Here is a 12,024-nt window from a genome sequence, read left to right on the forward strand (position 1 = left end):
TCAGGTTGCCGCAGAACCGGGGCGGAGGTAAATCTACGCTTCAGCTCCTGAAAGGAAGCAACCGCCTCCGGAGACCAATTCAACACATCCGCACCCTTCCTGGTCAGGTCAGTCAATGGTTTGGCAATACTAGAATATTTTGCTATAAATTTCGGATAAAAGTTAGCAAAACCCAAAAACTTCTTGAGGGCCTTCAAAGAAGTGGGCTGAACCCAATCATAAATGGCCTGTACCTTGGCCGGGTCCATTTCAATAGTTGACGGAGACAAAATAAATCCCAAAAAAGAAATCCTCTGTACTCCAAAAAGGCATTTTGATCCTTTGACATACAGAGAATTCTCTCTCAAGATCCGGAACACAGTCCGAATATGTTCCACATGAGCATCCCAATCCTTGGAGAAGATCAAAATATCGTCCAGATAGATAATCAAAAATTTATCGACAAAGTCTCGGAAAATATCATTCATGAAGCACTGGAAGACAGAAGGGGCATTAGTGAGCCCAAAAGGCATCACCAGGTACTCAAAATGTCCCTCTGGAGTATTAAATGCCGTCTTCCATTCATCCCCCTGCTTAATGCGGATAAGATTATACGCCCCCCTGAGGTCAAGCTTGGTAAACCAGCAAGCACCTCTGACTCTAGAGAATAGATCCGAAATCAGGGGTAACGGATACTGATATTTAATAGTAATTTTATTGAGGGCACGATAATCAATACAAGGCCTTAAAGAACCATCCTTCTTGGCCACAAAAAAAAAGGCACCTAAGGGTGAAGAGGATGTCTAATATGACCCTTCTCCAACGCCTCCTTAATATAGGACTGCATAGCCTCGTGCTCAGGTACAGATAAATTGAAGAGCCGACCCTTAGGAAATTTACACCCCGGACTTAGTTCAATAGCACAGTCATAACTCCTATGAGGAGGCAAGGACGCAGACTCATTCTCACTAAATACATCATAGAAGTCCGCCAAATAGTCAGGAACCTCATGCGACTGAGGAGAGGTGGAAAAAACCGGAGCCTCACTAAAGGTACACCGGCAACCCCAACTCACCACAGACACAGACTTCCAATCCAAAACTGGATTATGAATCTGCAACCAGGGAAACCCCAGAACAACGGCATCATGCAGACCATGCAACACCAAAAATCTACAATTTTCTTGGTGGTCTGGGGCGACCCGCATGACCAACTGGGTCCAAAACTGAGGTTTATTTTTAGCCAGAGGGGTAGCATCAATCCCCCTCAAAGGGATAGGCGTCTGCAGAGGTGTCAACGGAAATCCACAACGTTTAGCAAAATCCAAGTCCATAAGGTTTAGCGCTGCTCCCGAATCCACAAAAACCTTGGCGGAAAATGTGGACAGGGAACAGATCAGAGTAATCGCCAAAAGAAACTTAGGCTGAACCCCACCAACAGAAAACGTGTGTGCAAAGCGTTTCTCACGTTTAGGACAAACAGAAATAATATGTGAGGCATTTCCACAGAAAAAACACAGCTTATTACGCCTTCTGAATTCCTGACGTTGCGCCTTAGACAAAACTCTATCACATTGCATAGGTTCAGACGTCTGTTCAACCGGTGGCAACACCTCTCGTGTAATCCTGCGTTCACGTAAACGCTGATCAACCTGAATGGCTAAAGACATAGAATCGTCCAGACCAGAGGGAACAGGAAATCCCACCATAGTATCTTTTACGGCTTCTGACAAACCCTTCCGAAAGAGAGCAGCCAAGGCACTATCATTCCAGGTAGTAAGGACCGCCCACTTTCGGAACTTTTGACAGTACAACTCTGCAGATTCTCGATCCTGGCTCAATGCTAACAGGGTCTTTTCAGCCTGATCAATAGAATTAGGTTCGTCGTACAGCAACCCCAAGGCTTGAAAAAATGCGTTCACATTAGTCAGCATAGGGTCATCTGGTTTCAAAGAAAACGCCCAATCCTGGGGATCGCCGCGCAGCAAAGAGATGACAATTCTAACCTGCTGCGTGGGGCTCCCTGACGAGTTAGGCTTCAAAGCAAAAAATAATTTACAATTATTTTTGAAACTCAAAAATTTAGATCGATCCCCAAAAAATACATCAGGTGTAGGAATCTTTGGTTCAACAGCATGTGAACGAGCAAGATAGGCGGAAATTCCTCGCACTTCAGCAGCGAGCTGCTCCACACGATCAGACACTTGCTTAATCTCTATTGAGAGGAAAAAAAAAATTCCCCCTATGGCCTCAGAGATATAGAGAATATACACACTCTTTTTTTTTTTTTTTTTTTTTAAACACAATTCTTTCCTGCTATTGAGTACCCAAGGATCTGCGGTAGGCGGGTGATTCTGTTATGAATGAGTCACCGTAGGAGGCAAAAACATAAATGCTAGCTAAGTCCAGAAAACCAGAGAAGTTGGCAACTATCAGATTGCAGACCCCTGAACCTATCAACACAACTAGCAGTAGCCGTGGGGGGTTCCTACGATGACCTAGACCCCTCGATCACAGCCGGAGAGATACATAGGCCTAAAGAAGGAAAGGGGAAAACTAACTGCCCCAGAGCAGACCCCAAAGCAATAGGCAGCCCCCCACATATAATGACGGTGAAGCAAGATGAAAACATTTACACAGACAGAAAGACAGACTGAGCAAAGACGGGGCCCAAAAACTACCTACATAGGAACGGATAGGAAGGCTGCTGTCTGCAATCTGCCAAAACCCTATCAGAGACAAAAGCCAACAAGCTGATATAAAAATGGCCCTGAAGCAACTAAGCTTCAAAAACTAAATCAGCACTCAGGTAAATTCAGAAGACAGAGTCAACGGAACACTGCACACTCCAGCAGGGAGTGGCAGAATCCAAAAAGCAAGAAAAACAAAAGCAAATCTTAAATGCAAAAGGCAAAACAGCAAACTTAGCTTTAGGAGAGCAGGAATCAGACTGGTGTCCAAGAGTCCACAGAGAAATCACCCGCAGGGCAGAAAGGGCATAGGCTGCCTTAAATCCAGTCAGTGACTCCACTCGGCCAATCGTCTTCATTAGTCCCAGGTGCCTGATAATCAGGCTCACTACCTTCCTTCACCAGAATAGGGAGTCCACCAGGCCTCAGTGACGGAGGGGAAAATGAACTCACAACAATAGTCATCAGAAATAGTATCTTTCTTTTTGTCATTAATCATTCTTAGGGTGATAATAGGTTTATTTCTTGCCATTATTTTCGCTTCCTCCAAAAGTGAGCTGTTGTAACCCTTCTCTAAAAATTGATGGGGGAGCAGAGAGGATTCAGAATCATAGTCCTATATTTTTGAACAATTCCGTCGAATTCGTGTGTATTGACTCTTAGGTACGTTTAATAGCCAATTCGGCAGATGGCAACTATCAGTTGGAATATAACTATTTAAATCTGTTGGTTTATGAAAAACACGTGTCTGAATGTGGTTATTTTCGATAAAAATGTTAAGATCTAAAAAATTGATGCTGCCTGTGCTGGTGGTAGAGGTAAAATTTAAAAAATATTCATTTTTATTAATATCAGCTAAAAACAAATCTAAAGTATCCTGACCACCAGACCAAATAAAAGCAACATCATCGATGAAGCATTTCCATAGTACCAGGCCCGCGCGTAGCACGCCAGATGAATAGATCATGTCCTCCTCCCATCTTCCGACATAAAGATTGGCGTAACTAGGCGGGAACCTGGTACCCATCGCGGTACCCCACTGCTGGGAGTAGTAGTCTGCATGATATTTAAAATAGTTGTGAGTTAAAATAAAAAACATACTCTCCTCCAAAAATTCAACTTGTCTTTCTGGGATTGTTTCATGTTTTTTTAAAAAGTGGGTGGCAGCCTGGCAGCCTTTGTCGTGCTTAATCACCGTATAAAGAGAGGTAATATCCAAAGAACCTAAAATATAGTGATCCTGCCACACTACATCCCCCAGCAATTGCCATATATGGGTGCTGTCCCTAAGATAGGCCGGCAATAACGGAACTATTTTTTGGAGATGGCAATCAACGTACTTTGATAAATTGGCCGTTAAACACTATATACCTAAAATTATTGGACGGCCTGGTGGATCTACCATGTTTTTATGAACTTTTGGTAAATAATAAAACATGGCGATCCTTGGGAAGGGGGTATTGCTAAAATCAAATTCTTTTTTGCATAAAATACCTATATTAAATGCCTCAGTTGTGAGTTCTTTTAACTCACCTACAAACTTCTCAGTGGGATCTCTATCTAGTTTCTTATAGGTCTGAATGTCACCCAATAATCGTATGGCTTCTTCATGGTAATTATCTTGATCAAGTAAAACAATATCCCCTCCCTTATCTGCTGGAGGTATTACGATTTTGTTGTTGTTTTGTAGGGATTTTATGGCCTTTCTTTTGGCTGATGAGAGATTATATTTAAAATTGGAACACCTTTTCTCACTCACCTTGCGTATATCAGATATAACATTTTTCTGGAATGTTTCCATTGACTCCGAATATTCATTTAGAGGATGAAAGTAAGATTTGTTTCTCAATTCGGTTTGTACAAAATTGGTTGTGATACCGGGTCCATTTATAATGGGATTTTTTTATAAAATGTTTCTTAATGGCCAATGTGCGCATGAACAGTTTTATTCCTATAAAAGCTTGAAATTTGTTAAATTTGCATGTAGGGGCATATTTCAAGCCTTTATCCTGCAACGAGATTTCATTCTGACTCAGGGTATAAGTACTTAAGTTAAAAATTGATTGTGTGTTCTGGTTAGTAGGGTCTAATTTCTTTTTCTTTTTGGAGAGTTCCCCCCCCCCCCCCGGCAGCCACTCCTGCATGATTTTTTGGTGCCACATGAAAAAAATTCTTATTAACTTGTTTCTTACTTATTTGTTGACCAGAATTGGGTCTGCCTGTTTTGTTGCCCCTTTTATTCCTATCATTAGTAGTATTTCCTTGTTCATTAGTTGAAGTACTGGGTGAACTTCCCATGGATCCCAGCACTGAAAAACGATTCTGAATACTAGTTAATACTGGGGGTGATTTAGGAGCAGAGGGAGGGATACTAATAGTAGGTGACATGATACCTTCCTTATTTTGATTTGTAGGTTCTGGGCTGGTAAGCGTGAGTGATTTCATCCTACACATTAAGGGATAGCATCCCTCCCAAACTTTTTATGTTTTTTCTCCACTATCTCTCTTTCTTTATTTAAAATCCTGTTGTGGATACTTTTAGATAAATGAATTATCTCTGGATGATTCTCAAAGGGCTTAATAGTGTCAAATAATTTAGAAATTTTTTGTTTACTCTCCAATAGTTGTTTCTTACGTTTATTAATAATAAAGCTCACTGCTTGTCTTGAAAAATCCTTGAACATATTATTCCATTCAGATAGTGTATTTACATCTCCAATATCACCTAAGAGGTACTGTTCTACTATTAAGCCTCTGATATGGTGATTTGAGACTCTGCTGCATGCATATATTGGATCATAATCAACCCTTTTGAATCAGCGTCTCTTGGACTTAAATTATGTTGTTTGTTGTTTTTGAACTTTTGTGGGACAAATAGGCAGTTTCTGTGGAATTTTAAGCATCATTTATGTGGTCATACCCCATCAATTTCATGAGTATTTTATGCGCATACTTTTTTATGCTGTTACTAATTTATCCTTTTTGACATTTTGGGTGACAAGTGTCTAAGCGTTTGCTGCTAAAAAACTCTCGCACATAAGCGCCACTGTACCTATTTCAGTACATGTATATAAGTAGCTGGATAATAATGAAATGATTAACCAGAGTCACCATAAGTTTGTAACTAATAAGTCATGTCAGACTAACTTAATTTCCTTCTATGACAGAATCACTGACTGGGAGGATCAGGAAAATGCTGTAGATATAGTATATCTTGACTTCAGCAAAGCATTTGACACAGTATCTCACACAATCCTTATTGAAAAAATGACTAAGTATGGAATGGACAAGGCAACGGTTAGGTGGATTCATAACTGACTTAGTGATCGGACCCAAAGAGTGGTTGTAAATGGCTGCATATCCAGTTGGAAGAATGTCTCAAGTGGGGTACCACAGGGCTTTGTCCTGGGCCCTGTATTGTTCAACATCTTTATCAATGATTTAGATGAAGCAATTGAGGGTACACTGATTATATTTGATAATGACACAAAACTAGGAGGGATAGCTAATACTAGAAAAGAGAGAGAGAGGATTCAACAAGATAAATAAACTGGAGCAGTGAGCAGCAGCAAACAGAATGGTTTTTAACAGGGAAGATGCAAAGTACTACATCTGGGCAATAAAAATTAAAAAAGCATATACAGAATGGGAGGAATAGAGCTAAGCAATAGCATATGTGAAAAAGACTTGGGTATACAAATAGATCATAAACTAAACATGAGTCAACAGTGTAATGCAGCAGCAAAAAAGGCAAATGCAATTCTGGGATGTATTAACCGAAGCATACAGTCTAGATCACATGAAGTCATTACTGCCCCCTACTCCTCATTGGTCAGCCCTCATCTGGAATACTGTGTCCAGTTTTGGGCACCACATTCTAAAAAAGAAATCAACAAACTGCAGCAAGTTCAGAGAAGAGCAACCTGAATGGTGACCGGTCTGCAAACCATGTCTTCAAACAGAGGCTGGACACACATCTGTCTGGGATGATTTAGTGAATCTTGCTTTGAGCAGGGGCTCGACCAGATGACCCAGGAGGTCCCTTCCATCTCTACCATTCTAAGATTCTATTATTTTAGCTATTTAAAATGAACATAAAGATATAGATGTTTACTTGCACATTTTACAATAAATTGACTAAGAGAAAAGCAAAAGTGCAGCACGCAGCCAATTACCATGTAGCACAATGGACGTGTTATGCCACAATTTCATGACGAGGTTGCTGACCACAAAGAGAAAAAAATAAAAACAATGGCCCGATTCATTAAGACTGGTGTTTCATCTTAATGAAGGGCATGCAGGAGTAAGTGCCCCGTCACACACAGCGAGATCGCTAGCGAGATCGTTGATTTTGTGACATATCAGCGATCTCTCCAGCGATATCGCTGTGTGTGACGGGGATCAACGACCGGCCCCCCTACCGGGTATCGCTGATCGTGCAGAATCATCCTGGGCCATTTTTTGATCATTGGTCTCCCGCTGGCCAGCACGCATCGCTGCGTGTGGCAGCGAGAGACCAGCGATCAGCGACGCTGGTTTCCAACATAAACATTGGGTAGCTACGAGCAACGCGGCTCTTGGATACCTGCTGTTTACCCTAGATACCAGCGCACTCTGGTATCTAGGGTAAACAGCGGGTATCCAAGAGCCGCGCAGCTCTTAGTTACCCAATGTTTACGTTGGAAACCAGCATGCACACTGGTATCTAGGGTAAATAGCGGGTATCCAAGAGCCGCGCGGCTCTTAGATACCCACTGTTTACATTGTAAACCAGCTTTCTCACTGGTCCTGATCGCTGGAGGGGCTGTCTATGTGACAGCTCACCAGCGATCAGCCTAACGATGTCCCAGCGATCCCATCCATGTCGGATAATTGGTGGGATCGCTGGGACATCATTATGTGTAGCGGGGCATTAAGGGGATGAGATAGAATTACCTCCTTGCTTCCCATCCTTTAATTGTCTTTTATCTCTGATGCTTACATACTTTAATGTTGATAATGTTTATGATAGATGCATGCGGTACTGCTACATAGTGTTATGTATTATTGCGTATATTTTATGGTACTGCCACATTTATATATGTGTTACCGTCTTGGAGAACTGTGTTATGTTGCATTTCCTAGTGTCGTACTGTATATAATGTGATGTATATTGATGTTCATGTATAGTTTAGGGTAAGTCTAGTTTCTTTATGGGTCTCTAGATGAGGGCATATGAGTATGCACTGTTAGGTATAGTTGATAGGATGGTTATAGAAAGGTTAAGTGTAGGAGGGGCTGCTGGGTACTAAGACAGGAGTTTCTAGAAAGATAAGTGAGACGGGACCTGGATGCCCAAGGGTCCAGATGGGCTATAGGCCCGGAGAGCTGGGCAGCAACGTAACGTTAAAGTGCTGCAACTCACGTTACCCATGCCCACTGTGTGTCATAGCAGTGGGCCAGTACAGAGAAGGAAAGATGTGGTGACTTATCACCTGGGTGGATACTTTTAGGGCAGAAGTTGGTTGGGCTGAGGAGATGAAGGAAGCTGGAGCTTCAACGAGATCGGTACAGATGGGCCCTAAGCTTTACCAGAGGCAACCAAACCTGGTGACTGATGATTTTGAGTCTGGGGCAAAACAGGCAAAAGGAATTATCATCATGTCGAGGTCAGGCCAGGAAGGAACAGGGGAGCAGTCAAGGCGTGTACTGCATAAAAGTGACAGCCAAGGGAAAGATGAGGAACCAAGTGAATATCATGATGTGCCAACCATGTATGTAACGTGTAAAGTATTGAGTAAAGAGAATGTTCAAGTTATGCTGGACTGTGTCTCCATTATTGGGGGTCACCTGGAAGAGGGACCGTCATCGCCTGGGAAGTGCCCAGGGAAGTCTTGAATTGGAGATGCAGGTATGCTGAAGAGAAGAATACAGTTTTCTGTAGGGGAAGGCCTGGACATCGATGTTACAGTATCTCAGATCAATGACTACAGTCCTGTCCCTCCCTTACACAGGCATAAGAAATGCCAAATTTGCGCCAAATTCTTTATGAGGCGCACTCCACCTAATTTCGCACAACTCACCACTGGCATGTGCCTCTGTGCATCTCACAAGCCTCTGTGCATCTCACAAGGAATTTTACTCCAGTCAAGCACTGAAGTGACATTTTTGGCAGAAGAAATGCTGCTACTTTTGATGAATTAAAAAAAAACACAAAAATGGAACTTGGTTTGAGATGGTGTGTAGGGAAGGTGAACTGACGTACGGACCTGTCTGCAGTAGGAAGGCAAAGGTATGATGTATTGTAGGTGGACTGTTATAGTGAGAGATGGGAAACAGCTGGAGATAAAGAGAAAGAGTGTAATATTGGAGTTTGATCACTAGAGCGCAGTGGAGAGTAGTAAGAACAGGACTAAACAGCAGCCATTGGCTGAAGAAACTGCCAAGTCATGGGGGCGGGGTTACCAGAACGAGAGGGATATAAAAGAGGGAGAGAAGGTTCTGGAAGCGTCAGTCAGCGAGAGAAGCACAGGAGACAGGAAGATCTGCTGAGGAGAAAAGACAGGAAAAGAAGCTCCGGAGGGGACTGACAGCTGAGACGGTCACGGGGGGCTCAAACGACAGAAGCCACAGACGGAGACAGCCTGGGGGTACAACAAGGCGGACGGACTCGGGCTGGTGAAGCGCTGCAGTAGATATGCCTAGGGCAACTGCAGTGAAAGAGCTGCGAGGGTCATCATACGGAAGTAAGGAGGAAGCGAAGGTACCCGGGCCTGTGTGCAGAGAGTGTAAACTGCTGTCGTGTGTTGCTGTTGTCGTTGTGACGACTGCTAATGAAGAAGACCTGTTGGACACGATCCTGTCTCTGTCTCGAGTCTGTTTGCGGCTAGAAGTGGGCCACCCCCCTGTCGGTTACCCTACCTACAGGTGTACAGTACATGCAGCACATAAACGCATGTTCACATTGGCCATGAAGTATGCAAAACCTACAAAATACAAAATGAGAAAATCCCTGCTCTAATTAAATAAATAAAAAGCAAAAGTGCATTTAAATAATTCAGAGTTCTTAGTAATACTGTCTATTTGATCAAATATAGCATAAAAACTGTCCCACTGTCGACAAGGTGACTCTGATCGGGGCTGTCCAACACTGTCTAATATTAAAAACCTTATCATGTGTCAAAGTCGATGCCAGTGTGTGAATAAGGGCAGACAAAAGGAAGCCCGGGTGTGGCCTCCCTCTCCTGAGCTGAAAATTGTATTTAAAGGCTTCCCCTGACTGGTGTCCTGGTTGAGATCTGGTCCTTTTGTCTGCCCTTACTCACACGCTGACGTCAACTTTGACATATGATAAGGTTTTTAATATTAGACAGTGTAGGAGCACCCCGATCAGAGTCACCTTGTCGACGATGGGTCGGCTTTTATGCTATATTTGATCAAATACAGTATTACTAAGAACTCTGAATTATTTAAATACACTTTTGCTTTTTATTTACTTAATTATAACAGGGGTTTTCTTATTTTGTCTTTTGTAGGTTTTGTATTGATGAATTTGATGGGCCGTTATTGCAACACCCTGTTCTGCCCCTGCCTCTCCCCAGCTCTGCAATTTTTGCTAAGCTGGCCAAAACTGGTGAGCAAAATGATTTGACTTTTCAAACCTTTTTACAACAACTATCAAACACTTTGATGAATCAGAGCCTAAGCAGTGCAAAACTAATAATCACAGTAAAATGTATGTGTAGTATTTCTGTGCGTTAGTTAGTTACATGGCACACTACCACTTTTGATAACCCACCTAGGAGAGGTCATCAGTATTAGATTAGTTGTGGTTGGTCTCTAGATACCCCTGCCTATCAACTGTTGAAAGGGCTGACTACAAACCTCTTTTTAGTAGCATATGGCAGATCAGTCCATTTGACTTGAACTAGGCAAAAGCTTTAACACTAGGCAAAGCAGCAATTAAAGATACTAACAGTATGGAATAAGGGGACAAAACATTTGCAAGAGTGTCACATCAACTTGAATATGCGAATTACAGTGGGTACCCTGAGAAAATCCTCCACTCATCTAATAATGATGAGAACTGAAAACAAATGTTCTATCACAATGGTTGTGAATTGTAACTTACTTTATCTGTCTCCATCTGTGCTCACACACCCAGCCATTTCCACAAGTGGTGTCTTCATTGATAGTGACAACCTTAATGGAGCCATTATTGTAGCTTGGAGGTCCAATCCAGTCATTGACATCCTGGAATCATAATATAAATATATATAATGAAATAACTCAATTCTTTTATAAATTTGAATATTCGGACTGCTTTTTTATTTTAAAGTACATTTTCGCCATTAAAGCTAGTTTCTGACCCTTAAGCATAAGTTTCTCACTTTTGACATTGCATCACCAATGTAGAATCAGAGAATGGTAGAGTTGGAAAGGACCTCCTGGGTCATCTGACCAACCCCCTGCTCAAAGCAGGATTCGCTAAATCATCCCAGGCAGATGTCTGTCCAGCCTCTGTTTGAAGACTTCCATTGAAGAAGAACTCACCAGCTCTTGTGGCAGCCTGTTCCACTCATTGATCACCCTAACTGTCAAAAAGTTTTTTTCAAATATCTAATCTGTGTCTCCTCCCATTCAGTTTTATCCTATTGCTTCTAGTCTTTCCTTGTGCAAATGAGAAGAAAGATGATCCTTCTACAATGTAACAGCTCTTGAGCTATTTGTAGATGGCTTTTAAATCTCCTCTCAGTCTTCTTTCTTGCTAGCTAAACATTCCCAAATCCTGCAACCATTTCTCATAGGATATGGTTTGCATACTTGTCACCATTCTGGTCGCTCTTCTCTGAACTTGCTCCAATTTGTTTTTTTTTAAAAGACAGCAATCATCTTGAACAATTACACTGGAGAAAAAAAAAATTAGATGCACTGCCAATTTTGCAAGTTTTCCCACCTACAAAGAATGGAGAGGTCTGTATTTATTGTATAAAATAAAACTTGGCGCTCAACTCAGAAGAATCTGTGAGAACTTTAATGTAGTCCGAATAACATATACAAAACATTTTGTTCATACACAGACCTTCGTCAGTCTGCTATAGTACAGAAAAAAGAACAAGAGAAACTATATATATATATATGTGTATATATACGGTTAGGTCCATATATATTTGGACAGAGACAACATTTTTCTAATTTTGGTTCTAGACATTACCACAATGAATTTTAAACAAAACAATTTAGAAGCAGTTGAAGTTCAGACTTTCAGCTTTCATTTGAGGGTATTCACATTAAAATTTGAAGAAGGGTTTAAGAGTTTCAGCTCCTTAACATGTGCCACCCTGTTTTTAAAGGGACCAAAAGTAATTGGACAATTG

At 41.7% G+C, this 12,024-nt stretch overlaps 1 protein-coding gene across 2 annotated transcripts in view; it reads right to left on the reverse strand.

The window, feature by feature from the left end:
• Positions 1–12,024, reverse strand: part of LOC141085984 (pancreatic alpha-amylase-like) — a 138,947-nt gene that overhangs the window by 5,130 nt on the left and 121,793 nt on the right. For both annotated transcript variants that reach the window (XM_073571701.1, XM_073571702.1), the window contains exon 8: positions 10,779–10,900. In XM_073571701.1, coding sequence (XP_073427802.1) covers positions 10,779–10,900 — 122 coding nt within the window. The remainder of the gene's footprint in view (positions 1–10,778; positions 10,901–12,024) is intronic.

Source organism: Dendrobates tinctorius, unplaced genomic scaffold (genome assembly GCF_039654945.1).
Source record: "Dendrobates tinctorius isolate UK_male_01 unplaced genomic scaffold, ASM3965494v1 ptg000029l, whole genome shotgun sequence".
NCBI lineage: Eukaryota > Metazoa > Chordata > Amphibia > Anura > Dendrobatidae > Dendrobates > Dendrobates tinctorius.